Source organism: Labeo rohita, chromosome 19 (assembly GCF_022985175.1).
Source record: "Labeo rohita strain BAU-BD-2019 chromosome 19, IGBB_LRoh.1.0, whole genome shotgun sequence".
Lineage (NCBI taxonomy): Eukaryota > Metazoa > Chordata > Actinopteri > Cypriniformes > Cyprinidae > Labeo > Labeo rohita.
This window is the reverse complement of record NC_066887.1, coordinates 27,197,979-27,217,489: the sequence shown is the minus strand read 5'-3', so window position 1 is coordinate 27,217,489 and position 19,511 is coordinate 27,197,979. Positions and strand designations below refer to the sequence as shown.

The 19,511-nt window shown below is 33.9% G+C and overlaps 1 protein-coding gene and 1 long non-coding RNA gene across 13 annotated transcripts; one reads left to right on the top strand and one right to left on the bottom strand.

The window, feature by feature from the left end:
* On the top strand, positions 1-19,137 carry si:ch211-80h18.1 (uncharacterized protein LOC555593 homolog). Of its 12 annotated transcripts, none has more exons than XM_051136577.1 (41): positions 1-70; positions 1,101-1,168; positions 1,269-1,337; positions 1,746-1,778; positions 3,110-3,151; positions 3,444-3,485; positions 3,652-3,690; positions 3,896-3,934; positions 5,127-5,177; positions 5,267-5,317; positions 5,994-6,044; positions 6,162-6,200; positions 6,377-6,538; positions 7,779-7,826; positions 7,915-7,953; positions 8,050-8,073; positions 8,154-8,198; positions 8,294-8,338; positions 8,473-8,517; positions 9,336-9,380; positions 9,467-9,514; positions 9,590-9,625; positions 9,981-10,040; positions 10,431-10,493; positions 10,590-10,637; positions 10,748-10,807; positions 12,336-12,380; positions 12,557-12,601; positions 12,683-12,712; positions 12,830-12,877; positions 13,898-13,951; positions 14,342-14,386; positions 14,498-14,548; positions 14,620-14,664; positions 14,754-14,786; positions 14,946-14,990; positions 15,285-15,338; positions 15,425-15,454; positions 17,389-17,424; positions 18,342-18,386; positions 18,673-19,137. In XM_051136577.1, the coding sequence occupies exons 1-41, from the start codon at positions 60-62 to the stop codon at positions 18,705-18,707; spliced, it is 1,944 nt and encodes a 647-aa protein (XP_050992534.1). In that variant the 5' UTR covers positions 1-59; the 3' UTR covers positions 18,708-19,137. The 12 variants fall into 12 exon arrangements, with proteins under 12 accessions (XP_050992534.1, XP_050992531.1, XP_050992523.1 ...); XM_051136574.1 differs by having other exon boundaries at positions 15,419-15,454; XM_051136566.1 differs by having other exon boundaries at positions 14,946-15,040; positions 15,419-15,454.
* LOC127181696 (uncharacterized) lies at positions 10,404-12,488 on the bottom strand. The gene is made up of 3 exons (XR_007829797.1): positions 12,409-12,488; positions 10,666-10,705; positions 10,404-10,454 (listed from the first exon to the last, which is right to left on the bottom strand). It is a non-coding gene; the product is annotated as an uncharacterized LOC127181696 (long non-coding RNA).
* Positions 19,138-19,511: the final 374 nt, after the last annotated feature.

Below are 19,511 nucleotides of genomic sequence, written 5' to 3'. Positions count from 1 at the left end.
CACGTTTGCTGGTTGCTTTATGTCTGCTGCACAGTTTCCCACATAGACCTGTGCTAAACATGCTGTCACGGTAAGTCAATGACAATTGATTTATAAAGATCAGGGGTGCAACTGATAGCTAAATGAGCAATTATTTATCAATATATGTGAACCTGGACGACAAAACCAGTCTTAAGTAGCATGGGTATATTTGTAGCAATAGGCAAAAATACACTGTATGGGTCAAAATTATTGATTTTTCTTTTATGCCAAAAATCATTAGGATATTAAGTAAAGATCATGTTCCATTAAGATATTTTGTAAAATTCCTACTGCAAATATACCAAAACGTCATTTTTGATTAGTAATATGCGCTGGTCAGTGCTTCAATTGGGCAACTTTAAAGGTGATTTCCTCAATATTTTTTTTTTTGAACCCTCAGATTCCAGCTTTTCAAATAGTTGTATTTTGGCCAAATATGGAAAGCTCAATTTCAAAAATTGCAGGATCACATACAGCAGTGAATTGGTTTGATAAGTTGCTTGAATGGGGAGTTTTTATGTTTATGTATTCAATTGAAAGTGCATGGATTGATTCTTACATTCTTTGGGAATCAAACCCATGACTTTGGTGTTGCTAGCACTGTGTTTAAGGTGCAGGAAGGCTTTTTAGTAGACCAAAAGCATGTTTTGTGTAGGATTTGAAATGAAAAAATCTTGTTATATTGAAATATTACATATGACTTATATCTGGTTATAGTTTAAAGTTTGTGTTACTCTGATAATATGATGTTGGGAGTCTCATTTGTGATATAATGTCTGATAACGGTGGTCTAAACATGTATAAAAACATGCATTTTGGTGCAAATTCAGGTCTAAATATTGCTTTTAAGCATTGCATGTTTTTAAAAAAATCTATGAAGTTACATTTAAGTTACAATTATATTAAGACAATATTAAAAGCATGCATTTCTCAAGAGACCTGTGGGATTTTAATGTTCATTTTCAGAGCTGTTTTTGAGAATATGCATGATAAACAAGTGTGACTTACCCTAAATCAGCATCTTATTGTGTTTTCTTTTTGTGTTCTTATTCTGGACTGTTATCATTTTGCTTTGACAGAAATCTTGTAATTGCTTCAGTGGCTGTTGTGTTTCTGGCGTCTACCGTATCAACGGCTCCTGTTGAAGGTACGAGCTCTTTTCCCAGAGGGATTGTTTAATGACACACTCTTATGTTTAACATTCAGCGCCCGCGTTCATTAAACTGTTGCATTATTTCTCGGGACAGATAAGGAGCCTGAGGAAAATGACTTTGAGGCTGAAGAGGGTGAAGAAGAACTGTCTGAAGAGGAAGAGGGTAGGGGATGAAAGACTTTTAGATGTTACTTCATCAAACGTCCTGATGAGAGCCGATCGTATCACATCAAGAAGCTCATATTGTGGGCAGTTTGTAGCTAGATGTGATTCTGCAAAAGGACAAAATGAGAAGTTAATACATGATAAACAGTTCTAAAGTAAACTTGAACTCTTTTAAAAAATTTAAAAATCTGTTCAGCTTCATAAACCTACCTTTCTTTGACACCAGTCTCAAAGAAAATAAAAGAGCATTTAACTTAAAACAGATCAGTGAATCCTAAACTCTGTGGACTCATATTATTCTGATAACAGTCAGCAGATCCGTGAGGGATTCGGGACAGAAAGAGGAGAAGGGCAAAACAAAGGAGCGGTTGTTATAAACTGTATCGATTTTCCCTTTTCTTTACAGATGATGATGACTCCAAAGGTCAGCATATGAAGGGTGGGTGACAAGTTCACAACTTACCACCATTGTGCAAAACCTCAGTCATCTTTAATAATCACATAATGAGGCATAATTTGCTTCAAAAGACAGTCTTTCTGAATGACGCTGAGCTATTCAAAACATTTGGGGTTCTGCCATAATCAGAAATTACACTTACAAAAACAGCACCGTGGTATTATTTCTTGTATGCTCTGTTTTTGGACATAGAACCAATGGTAATATTTCGTTTTTTTGGACTTGATCATTATTTTTCTGAAGTATGGTAACTGGATACAGTATTATAGTATATCAAAGCAGCATGCTTTTATATGTTTTTGGACATGACAAACCATGGTAAAACCATGTTTTTTTGGATAATATATTCTTTTAAGTACTTTGGAATATCATGTTTATACCACGATATCCTTAAAAATATATATATATAGTGAGGTGAAAACAATCATAATGATGTGAAAACGTGCAGTGATGGTAATATTATGGAACTTGGCATATATCATGGTATTGAAACATCATATTTCATATTTATATAGTATTTACATGGAGTACATGGATTTCAGTACCATAAAATATTTCAAAATACCACAGTATTGCCATCTGATACAACCATGGTACCACAGTACTTTTTGTAAGGTAATTAAGATATGCTACCATTCAAAAATTTGGGGTCAGGGTATTTTATTTAATATAACAGTCTCTTATGCTCACCAAGACTGCATTTATTTGATTAGAAATGCAGTAAAAACAGTAAAATTGTGAAAAAATAATTACAATTTAAAATAACAGTTTTCTATTTTAATATATTTTAGAATGTAATTTATTCATGTGATGCAAAGCTGAATTTTCTCCAGTCTTCAGTGTCACATGATCCTTCAGAAATCATTATGCTGAATTTTTATCAATGTCAAAAACAGCTGAGTTGTTTAAGAAATCTTTTGTAACATTACTAAAGTCTTTACTGTTACTTTTGGTCAATTTAATGCATAATTCTGTCAAAAACAAATTTTACTGACCCCAAATTTTTTGGAAGTTAATCAACATAAAGTGTTACTCTATATTTAACTTGTAGCAAGATAAACATTTAGTACTCATGTGGTAGCGACGTTGCAAAAACTAAACTAAAAGATCTAAAATTCACATAAAAGCCAATAAAAGCAACTTAAAATGTATATAACTGGTTTAAACAAGATGCAAAACCCCTTAAGCGCATGTAAAAAGAGTGTTTGTCCTTCCAGAAGCCACCTGGCGGGAATAGATTGATTGACCTGTGAGAAATGATCTCTGGGAATCTTAAGAATATGTTTTTTGTTCTTCTCCCTCTTTTCCCAAAGGAGCCGGATCGCAGCAGGCCACAGCAGCACCCAAAGGCTTGGGTAAGGTGAAGCTAATCCTCTTTAGAGCTGGAGGCAGAGAACACTGAACCTCTCAGCACTGGAAAATAGTTCACTGGGTGCACCCTACTCAGTAAGCAAAGTCAATCAGTACTTAATCTGGTTTAGGGATCAGGTATGTAGGGATTTTTCGATTTATTAATAAATGTAGAAAGACGAAACATCAGGTGCACAGATCCGTGGAAAACAGAGGCCTGTAGAGCAGTGAGATTGCATGTTTGTTGGGTCAATGTTTCGGGACCTTGTTTAGACTGAAGGGCTGTTTTTCTCCAAGGTATGACTCCTGGCAGCGCCGTCGCGGGCGAATCCCCAAACGGTAAGGGAAGTCTACTCGATAACGCAAAAACAAGTTCTGTTCGGAGCGCATTAGCCTCTCATGGCCTCTGGTGAAAGGTGAATTTGTTGAAAGCTCAATGGCCACTTTTCAGGCCTTTCTGAAGTCCAATACATCTTTTGACAAAACCTTTGCTCTTGTTTCCCAGGTCAGAAACTTAATGGTGGCACTCAAACTGGCCAAGTCTGTAAGTATGAACCTGATCTATCAGGGGCAAAACTTTCACACAAGTCGCACTTTAGAAAAGCAACACCGAATGACCTTGTGTAGAAAATGCACTACAAAGATACAATATACAGACAGGGTCGTAGACGGATATCAAGAGGTCAAATCTAGATATATCTTGCTTTCAGGGCCAATCAGAAACTAAACTAGCGTTTTTGTCATTACAGCATCTGGCGGCATATCAACAGCTTCAGACGGAGCAAACGGTAACCAGCATTTCAATCAGAATATATTAAAACATTCTGCTGATTTGCAAATAAATGTCTGATGTTACCTATTTTGAGGATGCTAAGTTAAAAAATACCAGTAAAAATGGTTTTCTCACAAAATAAGTGTTTTTTCTTTCAAATGATTTATATTTATCAGCTTTAATGCACTTCATCAAAACACCAAAACAGCCAAATGACAAAAACAAGTATTCAAAATGTATATTAGCTTACAGTCTGCAAAGGAGTAGACAAATATGTTCAAATATTCCATTTAATGTCAAAGAACTTTACTTAAACACTAATATATAAATAAATAAGCCTTTTTCACAAAATCTACAATTGTGACCCTATAGACCACAAAATCAGTCACAAGTGTCAATTGTCATTTGGCATGAAAGTTGAATAAATAAGCTTTCCAATGATGTATTGGTTTGTTAGGATAGGGCAATATTTGGCCGAGATACAACTATTTGAAAATCTGGAATCTGACAGAGCAAAAAAATCTAAATATTGAGAAAATCACCTTTAATGTTGCCCAAATGAAGTTCTTAGCAATGCATGTTACTAATCAAAAATTAAGTTTTGATATATTTAGAGTAGGAAATTTACAATATATCTTCTTGGAACATGATCTTTACTTAATATCCTAATGATTTTTGGCATAACAGAAAAATTGATAATTTTGACTCATACAATGTATTTTTTGGTATTGCTACAAATATACCCGTGCTACTTAAGACTTTTTCTGTTGCTTTCTGGATGTAGTAAAACATTATCTTCCGTCACTGGCCATAATTCTAACCTTAAATTAGGCATAAAATAATATCATTGTAAAAACCGGCCGGGAATTGAATAGAGTTGTAACCTAGTTCAGGTTTTTTCTCTGATTATGGGATAACACAAGACTTCCTAACCATAACAGTGGTTGTAGAATGCAAAAAATGCTAAGTGACATGCTAGAGCAAAATAGGCACTGTTTTTGGAATCAGCACCCTAAAATGTGTAAGAAACATTGGATTTAATTCAGAATATGATGCAGTGTGGTAAATCATTAAAAAAGTTTTGTTGTTTAATTAAACTACCACCTGCATGTCATTGGATTACTGGAGCACTTTTAAGATGGATGGCAGTGTTTTATTACTGAACAAAGAATGTTCTCTCAGAAATGTTTTTTGTGTGTGGGTTACAGGAAGTAACGGTAGAGATGGGTACTCTCGCCCATCTGGCTCAAGTTCTCATGGTACTGTACTTGTTCACCTGCTGTAAATATGCTTTTCTTTTTATCCTAAAAAGTTCACTGCTTAATCACTGTATTTATTTTACTTACAGATGCAAGTTATGGTGGTCAAGATGCGTCCAAATCAGAGATAGTTCCTCCAGGTACCTGATCATTGACTCTGGCCTAAAAAATAAATAAAAATAGGAAGTTACACATCTATATGGCACGGCATAAATAGTAATATACACTTTATTATGTACCACATTCAATACTAAAATATTAAATAAGAAGCAATCAAATTTATTATTAAATATACATACATAATATAATATAATATTAGACTATTTAAAAAATTGGGGCCGGTAATATTTTTAAAAATGTTTTTGAAAGACCATGCTCACCAAAACTGCATTTATTTGCTCAAAAATACATTACAAATACTGTAATACTGTGAAATATCACTGCAAAGCAAATTAACTGTTTTCTGTTTGAAAATATTTTAAAATGTAATTTATTCCTGTGATGCAAAGCTGAATTTTCAGCATCATTACTCCAGTTCTCAGTGTTACACGATCCTTCAGAAACTAGTCATTTTCCTTCATATTTTAGTGGAAGCAGTTATACATTTTTAGGACTATTTTTTAAATAGAAAAGACATTTATTTATTTGAAATATAAATATTTTGTAACATAATAAATGTCTTCACTGCCACTTTTGAGCAATTTAATGCATCCTTGCTAAATAAAAAAAAAAAAACTAATTTCTTTAAAAAAAAACAAAAAAAACTTTTGAACAGTAGTGCATATCATGAAGAATGATAAAGGAAATTGTTTTTAGGTGTAGGAACTGGAGGAGCAGGTGCTAATGGAGGATCATCTAAAGTCCCTGGTAATGACATTTAGTAACATGTTATAACTATTGTTTGAAATGTAATATCAAATATTTAAAATTTTAGAAAAAAATCTTACAGCTCTAGAGAAACCCAATATGTTTAATGTCTTTCAGGTACAGACGGGGGCGTCCATTCAGCATCCATTTCTGTTGGTAAGAGATTGTTCTGTTAATGTTAAGGCTTGCAATATGTGTTTATATTTTATGTACATAAAATTAAAATACACCAAAAGGCTTATTTATATTGGAATATTCTAATCTTGTGCATGCAAACATGGTGGTTCATCTTTCATTCACTTCACAGTAAGATATTTTTATCAATCTCACAGTGTCATCAGGTCAAGGGTCATCAGGCCAAGGGTCATCAGGCCACATCGCAGCAGGTCATGGGTCCACAATGATATCCAGCCACACGTTTGGCAGACCTTCAGCGGGACAGACATCAGATGGTGTGGGTGTAGTTTCCTCCGAGGTCCAATCAGAACCTACAGGTATTTTAATCAAAAAGATGGAATAGTTCACCCAAAAATGAAAATTTGCTGAAAATGTAGAAGATGTAGAAGAGCTTGTTTATTGAAACAGATTTGGAGAAAATACTTGTTTACCAGTGGATCTGCTGCAGTGAATGGGTGCAGTGAGAATGAGAGTCTAAACACCTAAAAAAAACCATCACAATAATCCACACCAGAGGTTGCTTTAGACTTTAAAATTGTCCGCCATTTTGACAATCTATTATTACTGGTCATTTTAATTTTCAGATTTTATTTATAATAACACTTTTAGTTGCTTTTATTTTTGTTCACATTTTCATTTTAAATTCTAAGCCTACAGAACAATATAGGCTTATGTATTCATTTCGAAGAGAACAGATGAGACTGCATAACTTTTCAAGTTCAACTTGGAAAGTGACAGTAACAGCAATTTTAATATATTGTCATTTTTATGAACCAATATCGATTCGTAAATCCCAGTCGGTCTTTTGGTCTATGCTGTTTGTTTTCATTTGATGAATGAATGGTACATAGTGCACCTCCCTTCCAATAAATCGCAATAGGCTAGGCTTTGTGTTACTTTTGATATGAAACGAAGTATCAGATTTCAAATTCTGTCCATTTCATTAGGAAATGCTCTTTACTGTGGTGTGATAGATCATTGTAGCTTCTGGGTACTCGCCTGTGCATAATCAAACCCATAGCAAAACATTCGTGACAGTTTCATTTTTGTTCTGGATCCAGTGCTCTGCTGCCAGACTGGAGCGCTCTGGCCACCAACTGGACAGGGGTGGGAATTACACTCCTGATTAAGACACTTTTACTGGTGAAAGCAATATTATAGATAGAGGACTCATGTTTTAGCTGTAAGCATGCAGCTTTTTTGTATTCACAAGACATTAATTGATGGACTGAAATTGTGTAGACTACTCGTGGGATTATTGTGATATATTTATCAGCTGTTTGGACTCTCATTTTGACGGCACCCATTCACTGCAGAGGACCCACTGGTGAGCAAGTGATGTAATGCTAAATTTCTCCAAATCTGTTTCAATGAAAAAACAAATTCATCTACTCATCTTGGATAGCCTGTGGGTGATTAAATTTTCATCAAATTTTCATTTTTGGGTGAACTATTCCTTTTTAAAATAATTTTGAATTCATTATATATAAAGGCTTCAAGTATAAGATCTATGTAAAAGTTATACAATTATAATGCTCTTTACATATGTATGTTCAGGGTCAGAGGGATTCACTCCACATACAGATGGCTCACAGTATGAAAATGGTATGTGTATAACAGATACACTCTCTCTATTGTATCTCATGGAGGACATTTCTTACTTCTTAAATGCTGTACGCACTTCTTGCTTCAGGGGAAACAGCTCATGATGGATCTCAAATCGAGTCTCCAGGTAATAAACATCAAAGTTTACACTGAGTTTACCAAATGTTTTCTGTTAAATGAACATTTATGTCATAATTATGTAATTTTTATCTTGTACATTCAGAAATTCCTGAGACAGAATCTAACGGTGAGTATTACTGAGTGTTAATGCATTTCATTTTAAACAGAATGAGTGATTTAGTCATTTTAATCTGATTCCTCTCATAGGTAATGGGCACAAACTACTAAATGGAGGAGAAACAGGATTTACAGGTGCAGAAACTATAAATATAAGTTTTTAATAGACTGACATTTCATGACATGAAAACATTAAAAATAGCTAACTTTATGTGCTGTTTTTGATGCAGGCTTGGATCATTTCATGGCTGGCACATCTCAGATACCAGGAACAGGTATAAAATATGATTTAAAATCTGACAATGGAAGAACCATTAATTTTTAACAGTAAACTTAGCATACTTACATTGTTTTCTGTTGAAAATTCAGTTCTCGTCAAGTGTGTTGTTTGTTTTATTTTACGTTGCAGGTGGTTTTGATTCATTTGGCACTAGCCCCCACCTGGAAATTACAGGTAAACATCACTTCTGTCCTACAAAAACAAAACACATTTTGTCAAGATTCGGTTATTGAGTTAAACACAAAAACCAAAACACTGAATCAGAAGCACCTACATTACTGTTTAAGAAACTGATGTTTGGATATTTTTATGTAGCAAAGATTTTAAATTGACTAAAAAGTGATAGACATTTTTAATTTTATGAAAGATTTATATTTCAAATAAATGCTGTTTGTTTGATATTTCTATTCATTAAAGGACACTTTAAAATGTATCATGGTTTCCACAAAAATATTAAGAAGCACAACTGTTTTCAACATTGATAATAAGAATGTTTCATGAGCACAAATTCAGCATATTAGTTCAAACAGAAACAGTTTTTTTAAAGGGATAGTTAACCAAAAATGAAAATCCTGTCATTGATCTATGGAACTCAAATTAAAATATTTTTGATAAAATCCAGAAGCTTAATGACCCTGCATAGACAGCAACACAACTACCACATTCAAGGCCCAGAAAGACAGTAAGGATATCGTTAAAATAGTTAATGTGACATAAGTGATTCAGGATCAGAAAGCTCTCGGATTTCATCAAAAATATATTAATTTGTGCTCTGAAGATCAATGAAGGTCTTACGGGTTCATTTTTGGGTGAACTATCCCTTTAAAATTGCAATAATATTTGACAACATTACTGTTTTTACTGTATTTTTGATCAGACTTCTTTCAAAAACATTACAAATTCTTACTGACCCCAACTTTTAAATAGTAGTATATAATCATAACATACTGAGTGTTTTAGGAGCTTAAACAAATTGCAAATTTTCACTGCAGGCATAATAGATCAATCAAGCCATGACTTCCTAGTTGGCTTAATGGGTGAGCATTTCTTTCTTCTCCTTAATTAGTGAAAGGAATATTGAATGTTGTTTCTCAGAATGGACTCAGAATGTCTCCCTCTGTAGGTGGAATAGGAGAGAGCTTTGGTCCAGACACCCAAACGGACGGGTTAGGTACGCTTTTAGACCTCTTAGACACTCCTCCAGACGTTCCACCCACATGCCTAGTAACTGACGCTATCTCAACAGATCACATGGGACTCGCATTTCAGGTGGATTCGGCAGGTAAGCGTCCACTTCAATTCGTCCATTTTTCACTTAACCAGAGAGGCTTGATGTTTATGGCTTTTGGGCTGCGGACACCAGAATTGCTTTCTGCTGATCTCATTGGCCTTGTAACAAACAGGACGTCCCACACTAGTTAAGTTCACTTGATTTACTTTTATGCCCATGCTGTGAAACGGCTCACATACGGCGCTGAGAGCCTTCCCTCATTCTGTCCAGCTGTCACACTGTACTAATTATGGGCTGCGCTGACAGAATAAACCAGCCAGATTCTGTTCTCTACCTAATAATTTATTGAAAGACGACTGGTGTGAATCAAAGTTGTCTTTTCTCTTTCGCTGGTTCTCCTTTCCAGCCGCTGGCCTGAGTCCAGGGCACCCGTCCAGTGGCGGTCCGGTTCTAGACGCTCCTCCAGGTAATGGCTGCTGGCTGCCGCTCTGTCCTCCTTTAGGTCCTGTAAATTTAGAGTGCTTTTACCCCAGTAGCCGTGGGATTATCCCAGCACACGTCTAATAAACTCTGTCAGGCTTACAGTCGTGACACTGGCTCCGAAGGGGGCGTAATGACAACTTTCAGAGACGTTTTTAGTGTCACGAGAGGTCACAGGGGTTTCATGCATCCGTATGAATTACACAGACTAATCGCTGAAGTCATAACTCAGCTTACTGAATGAGTGTAGGAGCTTTTAGATGGACAGATAGAACGACTAATACAATGAAAGAACAACAGATAGACAGATAAATAGATATATAGATAGATGAACCAAACGTTTACCTTGCTAACCGTCTCTTGTTCTGTATATCAGACTCTCCAGGACTGGATTACCTGTCTGTTGACAATGGGAATGGTGATTATATTCATTCAATCAGTGCGTAAAGTATTAATCTGTTTACTAGCATTAAATTAGTTATAGTATATTATATTAACAGAATCTTTTCAATAATATCTTTCATAATATCTCCAGGCACATCTGATAATGGAGCCCATTCAAAATCACCAGCTGATACAACAGGTAAACTGATGTTAAACAACATGCTCACCAAAAATCCCAAATGCGCTGGTGGAGAGTGACTTGAAATGCTGAAACAGAAAATATGTCAAATCTTAATTCAATTTTTATAGATTCATTGGTAGTCTTTGACACAATGTCACATCCGGGTCACTCCTTCATAGATTATTCAGGTAAGACTACTATTTTAGTAAAATTTAGCAATAAGGTCTCATTTGTTAAAGGAATAGTTCATAAGTTTAGCATTACATTACTTGCTCACCAATGGATCCTCTGCAGTGAATGGGTGCCGTCAGAATGAGAGTCCAAACAGGTGATAAAAACAACACAACAATGCACAAGCGAACCACATGACTCCAGTCCATTATTTAATGCAAAAAGCTGCATGGACTCTCTTTTTGACGGCACCCATTCATAACGCAAAATTTCTTAAAATTTGTTTTGATGAAGAAACAAACTCATCTACATCTTGGATGTGCTTAGAATACATTTTCAGCAAATGTTCATTTTTTAGTGAACTATTGCTTTAACATTAGTTAACGCATTAGCTAACTAACAATGACCAGTATATTACTTACAGCAATTATTAATCTTGGTAAATGCTAGTTAATAAAATCCCATTGCTCATTGTTTATTTAAAGTGCTTTTTTTACGAAAATGTACTTTTGAAAATGTTAGTAAATGTTGAAATATAATCAGTACTAACCCAGCAAACATAAAACGTTCCTCTAATGCTAGTGTTCGGTTCTGTTTTTTTTGTTTTTTTTGTCATTCTAAGAACCAAGAAACAACATTCTAGGAGTGTTCTTTTTAGGTTTTATTATTTGCAACCATAAAATAACATTTCCAGAATGTTGCAGGGTGGTTATTTTGTAATAACTTACACTACCTGCTAAAAGTTTTTGAACAGTAAGATTTTTAATGATTTTTTAAAGAAGTCTCTTCTGCTCACCAAGCCTGCATTTATTTGATCTAAAATACAGCAAAAGCATATTTTACTTTTTAAAATAGCTGCTTTCTATTTGAATATATTTTAAAATGTAATGTATCTCTGTGATCAATTTTCAGCATCATTACTCCAGTCTTCAGTGTCACATGATCCTTCAGAAATCATTCTAATATGCTTGCTGTTCCAGAAACATTATTATTATTATTATCAATATTTGAAACAGTTGAGTACATTTTTTTTTAGGATTCTTTGATGAATAGAAAGATCAGCATTTATCTGAAATAAAAAGCTTTTGTAACATTATACACTATACTATTCAAAAGCCTGAAGTCAGTATATATATATATATTTAAAGAAACTTAAAAATTCTTCTCAGCAGTTTTCAACTTAATAAAAATAATAAATGTCTTTTTAGCAGCAAATCAGAATATTAGAATGATTTCTAAAGGATCATGTGACTGGAGTAACAATGTTAAAAATTCAGCTTTAAAAACACAGGAGTAAGTTACATTTTAAAATGTTATTATTCAAATATTATTCAAATTATTATTCAGATAGAAAACAGTTGCTTTAGTAAAGATATTGCAAAATTGTACTGTACTTTTTGCTGTACTTTGGATCACATAAATGCAGGCTTGGTAAGCAGAAGAGACTTCTTTAAAAAGCACTGAAATATGTATTACCCCTGTTTTTAAATAAGAACAAACAAAAACAAATGGAGACTAGAAATGTAATAGTTTTGTTCTCCTCAGATGGTGGGGCAGACAATAATGGTGCAGATTTACCCGATAAAAATGGTAAGCTCCAGTCAACATGTAACCTTACCTTCCCTTGCTGGACAATCGAAAATAAACCAATTGATGGCTATTTTTCAGTAGTTTCTAGCTGGTCCAAGCTGGTTTAGGTAGTTGACCACTTGCAGGGATTTCACCATACATATTATTTTGACACATAACTCATTACTGCATTACAGGAAATGGAAACGGTCGGCACAAACCTGTGGTAGACATACAGAAAGGTATGTTGAAATGTCTATAACAACATATGAAACCTATAAACAAGAGAGAGAGCTGCAGTGTGTGTCTGGATTTGTTCACAGGTGACCCTTCAGGCGTTCATCTCGACATCAGTATGTACCTAGCAGTAAAACACACACAACTAATCAACACACAATCACAATGTCATATTATTGACAGACTAATTTCCTGGAATCGATGTGAATATTCCCAAATGTCTTTCTTAACAGGCGGAACAGGTCATCAGGGCGCTGCAACGGAGATGCATCACACAGCTGGTACTATATCACCCGGTTCTATGACATCACTGAAAGCCAATTGATTTGTTAGCCATAATTCAATTTTTATGTGTCTTCTCTTGGCTAGTCTGTCTATAATGTTGGGGTTGAGTGGGTTTACCAAAAGTTTGTGCTCAATACGGAAAATATTTCTCACGGCAGGTTTGAAGCTATGAAATCAAACAGTTTTGTGGATTTTAGTTCACATCACATTTATATGCTAGTGTACTCCTGGAAGTTAACAAAATTTGTAAATATGCATACTTAAATGGTTAGTTTAACCAAAAATGAAAATTCTGTCATTAATTACTCACCCTCATGTCGTTCCAAACCCACAAGACCTTTGTTTATCTTCAGAACACAGATTAAGATATTTTTGAGGTAGTTGTATCGCTGTCTATGCAGGGTCAGAAAAATCTCAGAAAGCTTTCATCAAAAATATCTTAATTTGCGTTCTGAAGATGAACAAAGGTCTTACGGGTTTGGAATGACATGATGGTGAGTAATTAATGACAGAGTTCACATTTTTGGGTGAACTATCCCTTTAAAATGTAGAAATCATGGTTTATTTCATATACCTTATGCCTATAAAGTGCTCTCAAATATGATCCATCCAAACATCCAGCTTCAACAAAAAATATATCTGATAACTGTGCTTGTCAGGTGAATTTATGGGGTCTCTAACATAGCCAATATTGATTATCAACCAACTTTGTAGGAAACAATATCATGAACAAATGAACAAATTAAGGCACAACCATTTTGGAGTATTTATATATAATTCATCTATATCATTTTTTATTCCTAAAAAATATCTATTTTCAGTATTTTCTGATTTATGGAAGGAATAAACAAAAAATATCCAAAAACTCTAACCCTAATATGTCAATAAAACATCCAATGTTTATCCAATGTTCAGATTTATGTTCTGGAAATATACGCAAAGTGAGATATTGGAGATACTGTGTAGAGACTAGATTGCTAGTTTTGAACAAATTTTCTTGTTGCTGTTATTTTCAGTTGCCACGCTTGATCTAAATGACCACACTCTCAGTCCTTACGCTGACACGACTGGTAAGCAACCACGTATGGAAGATTACAATTTTTAACAGTTGTTAATTGTGGCTTTTTTAACTCGCAATTTGGACTTTCTCAGAATTCTTATTTTTTCACGCAGTTCCGAATTTATATCTTACAATTCTGCCTTTTCTCTAAGAATTGTGATTTTATATCTCGCAATTCTGACTTTATGTTTCACAAAAAAAAGTTATAAACTTGAGTTTTTTTCATTCTGTGGTGGTAACAGGCTTCCATAATAATCCTTACTGATCAGTTTAATAAGTTAAATAATAATTATTATAAAAATAATATACTTTTTTTTTTAATTTTATTATAGTAATTTTATTATTTCTTTATTGTGTTTGAAATGTGCTATATAAATTAACTTGCCTTGCCTTCTCAAAGGACTTGATGGTGTCACCGGTGCAAACATGCAGACAGATATGGCAGGTATTATCTTTGATATTTTGCCAAACATATTTACAAAATACACCATGAGTGTAAAAGCAGTATTGGTCTGTGTGCATGTACCTGTAATAACGGAGCTGATATTGTGATCAGGTGCGGCAGGTGATCCAGTGACTGACGGACAGACTCAAACAGACATGACAGGTGAGTACAACACATTATGCAAAGGAGTAATTAAAATAAATCTGACATATTTACAACATGCTGTTATTCAGGGCAGGGACACTTAGCTGTGACAGACGGCATGCCGAATTACACAGGTAACCACATTTCCTCCACACATCCAGACACATGTCAGTCTATCACTCATGCCAGCGTTTCATGTGTAGTGTGTGTTTCTAAAAAGCAGATTCTGTGCATGAGACTGGGACTGGATTTACAGGTGAGTGACCTTTAGATTATATTAATAAATCAGAATGACCAAGGCACAGATCATATAAAGGTATGTTCAGTAAATATGGGTATATAATAATGAGTTGCTGAAGTAACAAACGGTATGATTTTTATTTTGGCATTTCAAATGTTCTTGTCAAACTTTCAGATGCCTCAGAGACACATAGTAGCATGGTTCAGACAGATTTACCAGGTAAATTACGTTTGAAAACATCTGCCTCATCAGGTGGACTAACCATCCAGGTAAGCTGCCCTTATAAAAATGTACCATGGTAAACGTAGTTTCTGCAGAAAGAATGACAGAAAGATACTGAAAGCCCGTTTGAAGGAAATTCTATCATTTTACAATACAATAACAATGGTATTTTGCTGGAAACTATGACTACCAAGGCCAATTTTTGCAAGGGTTTGCTTACAAAGCAGAAATTGTGTCAAAAGTTTATTAGAAGTTAAAAATGAAACAAATCTTTCTTAAACTCAACTCCAGTCACAGGGGATCCATTCACAGGGGTTTCCTCACAGACAGATGCCATGGGTACAGGTGGGTGACACACACACACACTTTTTACACAAACTATAAGAATTAACATATTTTCAATTTTTTCAATTTTTATTTTTAAGCTACAGCTGAACCTCAAGGGACTCTCGGAAGTCCAAGTAAGTTATCAACATATCTGCAAATATTGCAAATATTAAGCTAAACTTTCTGCAGCCACTAAAAAAAGTATACATATATATATATATATATATATGTGAAATGTTAGAAATAATAATAAATGTAAATTTTTTTAAGTGTTTTTATGTCTTTTAATATAATAAAAACTTTAATATTGTGAAATATTACTACTTTTTTTTTTTTTTTTTAAATTTATTCCTGTATTAAGCTGAATTTTCAGCATCATTATTCCAGTCTTCAGTGTCACATGATCCTTCAGAAATCATTCTTATATGCTAATTTATTATCAGTGCTGGAAACAGCTGTGCTGCATAATATTTCTTTTTTTTAAACCTGTGATACTTTTTTCACGATTCTTTGATGAATAAAGTGTTGAAAAAGAACAGCATTTATTTACACTACCGTTCAAAGGTTTGGGGTCAGTACATTTTTATTCTTTCTTTTTTTTTTTTTTTTTGAAAGAAATTAATACTTTTATTCAGCAAGGATTTATTAAATTGATAAAAAAGTGATAGTAAAGATTTATATTGTTAGAAAAAGATGTTGTTCTTTTAAACTTTTTATTCATCAAAGAATCCTGTAAAAGTATCACAGGTTCCAAAAAAAATATTTGGCAGCACAACATATATACATACACTACCGCTCAAAAGTTTGGTAATCAGTAAGACTTGTAATGTTTTTTTAAAGAATCTCTTATGCTCATCAAGGCTGCATTTATTTGATCAAAAATGCAGAAAAAACAGTAATATTGCAAAATGTTATTACAATATTTTTTTAAAAATTATTTTAATATAATTTAAAATATAATTTATTCCTGTGATGCAAAGCTAAATTTTCATCAGCTGTTACTCCGGTCTTAATTGTCACACGTTCCTTCAGAAATCATTCTAATATGCTGATTTATTATTAGAATTATTAATATTGGAAACAGTTGTGCTGACAAATATTTTTTGGAACCTGTGAATCTTTTTTTCAGGATTCTTTGATGAATAACAAGTTAAAAAGAACAGCATTTATTTAAAATATAAATCTTTTCTAACTATGTAAATCTATGCTATCACTTTTTATTAATTTAACACATCCTTGGTGAATAAAAGTATTAATTTCTTCTAAAAAAGAAAGAATACAACTTGACTGACCCCAAACTTTTGAACAGTTAGAAAACCTTTCTATTGTAAATAAATGCTGTTCTTTTTAACCTTTTATTTCAAAGAATCCTGAAAAAAGTATCACATGTTCCAAAAAAGCATTAAGCAGCACAACTTGTTTTCAACACTGATAATAAATCAGCATATTTGAATGATTTCCAAAGAATCATGTGACACTGATGACTGGAGTGCACTCTTAAAAATAAAGGTGCTTTAAAAGGTTCTTCACAGCGACGCCATAGAAGAACCACTTTTGGTTCCACAAAGAACCATTCAGTCATCGGTTCTTTAAAGAACCATCTCTTTCTTACCTTTTTATAATCTGTAGCACCTTCTTTCACCACAAAGAACCTTTTGTGAAACAGATGTTAATGGTTCTCTATGGAACCATTTAGACAAAAAAGGTTCTTCTATGGCACTGTTGCTAAAAATGTAGCTTTGTGTCACAGGAATAAATTACATTTTAAAATATATTCACAAAGAAAACAGTTATTTTAAATTGAAATAATATTTTACAATATTACAGTTTTTCTGTATTTTTGATCAAATAAATGAGTATAAGAAACGTCTTCAAAAACCATTAAAAATCGTATTTATCCCAAACTTTTGAGCGGCAGTGCATATATATATATATATAACACCACACAAAATATATTCTTATTGCATGACTACATGTCAAATGTTATACATGAATCACGAATCACACTCCACCTCAAAACCTGCGAAACTGTTTTGATGTAAACATCTGGTTTGCTCTTCTCTAACAGGCCAACCTGGTGCTACGGAACAGACACAGCCAGCTGGTAAGCTTCATGGGAGTTCAAACCTCCTTCACTTCAGTCACGTGATTTATGATTCATTCTGATGATCTGTACTTTCACCTCAAATCCATGTCAAACCTGTCAAGGAAACATATCACTCATAAAACTGAATGAATAAAAATTCTAGCATACACTGTAAAAAATATTCCGTAAAATTTACGGTAAAAAAACGGCAGCTGTGGTTGCCAGAATTTTACCGTAAAAAATACGGTAGCAACATTTTATGTTTTGCTGTTTTCACTTAAATTTACAGGTAAATACCATAATTTTTATTGAACTCATATAATGTTAATGTACCAAATATTGAAGTACTGAAATCTGTTTTGTACCTTTGTAATACACTGATAACCACCAAAAGCAGCTGGTGATGAGAAAGTCAAATGATGAACCAAAACTCATCACAAACAGCTTTTAAATATTAATATATAGAAGGTGGACAGTGTCATTCACACAAACACTAAACACCATCATGGTAACACACATGAAACTGAAATAATGCATAAACATTAATTTAACAACATTAGATGTAACATACAACCCTAATGTACAAAACAGCTAAGAAAAAACTAAGAAGAAAGGGTTATTTCAACAAAAAAAACATCAAATTTAAAAAAAAATGTAACACAGGGAATTCTGGGAATGTCAGTTTACGGTAAATTTCACTGTTCACTGTAAATTTTACGGCCTTTTACCGTTAACCATTTAACAGGTTTTTCCTGTAGCATTTTTACCGTTAAATTCACAGTAATTTTTTACAGTGTAGAAATGAAATAGTAAATACCTTGTGAACAAATGCATGTTTACATCTTAATGAGATGCAAAAATTGTAGTGTCTCCTGTGCTGATGAACAGATGCTCAACAGCTCTTCTCTTTTCTCTGTTTTGCTTGTTCTGTCCAGTATCAGCAGGTGAACAGTACCACACATCTGGTCAGGGTCCTGAAGGTGGGTCTGACATTCTCCATGCAGATTATGTTTTTTTGATTAAATAAATACAGCCATGGTGAGCATAAGAGACTTCAAAACATTAAAACAATCATACTGACACCAAACTTTTAAACAGTGGTGTACATGAAGACAGAAAGCACATTATATGAATGAATTTCGATTAGTTTGGGCATCAGACTGAAGGCTTAAATCAAAAATTGACCTTAAGAAACTCCATTTTCTGGAGTAAACGCCTTTCATGCTAGCTCGGCCTCAATGAACTGATCTGTGCGCTTTTTGAAAGGTGCAGAAAATGTGGAACTGGAAGATACCTGCTGATTTCCACATGAAGCCGCGAGTGAGGTTTCTGCGCTACAGATTTCAGTGCACGGACCAGTACGCCTGGCAGAGGAACCGTGAACCCGCCCGCTAGACTTTAGCTCTCCTTTGTGTGTGTGTCCGTTTGTTTTATTTTTGACTATTTAAACATTCAGAGGATACTGTAACTTAACTTTTTATTGCGCCTGTTTATAAAAGTGCCCTGTAAGTATTTTATTCATCGATACGACGAAAGAAAAATCAAAGGAGTCGAATGAAGGAGAAATAGTCACGATTTAAAATGTATTTGCTGTGTACATTCAACGGTTGTTTTCCCCCTATAAATGTCGCTACTGTATTTTCTCGCCTAGATGTTTGAGCAATATTCTTTACAAATGTCACAAATTGTATATTGCTGAATGTATGACATTTTAAGATCTTTACATTAAATTTAACATCTATTTTGAACATCAAATTCAAACATTTGTCATTTTACCTGAGGAAATACATAACTTTGAGGAACCGGTGAAAAATGGCTGGTCCGGTTGTCTAACTTACCAACCCTAACCAAGTTAAAAGGTAAGTTCGCCTAGTTTAACACAACTTTTAGTGTTATTTTTCACTTTTACCTGCTCCAAACTGCTAGTTTACTTGTTAAACGCGTCTTCCAGCGGGCTTTCCTGAAAACTACAGATCGCAATCCCGCATTTTTCCATCCCCGTTCACTAATATTCCAATCAAGCCAAATGCATTATGGGTGTTGAAGTTTTCCTACTTTTATTTTTTTTTTTTTTCACCACAGTCCTTGTTTTTTTCTGGTCGTGT

What these genes read in the sequence shown, in the direction of transcription:
- si:ch211-80h18.1 (XM_051136565.1), top strand. An exon ending in ACTGTCTGAAGAGGAAGAGG is followed by an intron (nt 1,338 to 1,745) that starts GTAGGGGATGAA and finishes TTTTCTTTACAG; the next exon opens with ATGATGATGACTCCAAAGGT. An exon ending in GACTCAAACAGACATGACAG is followed by an intron (nt 14,549 to 14,619) that starts GTGAGTACAACA and finishes GCTGTTATTCAG; the next exon opens with GGCAGGGACACTTAGCTGTG.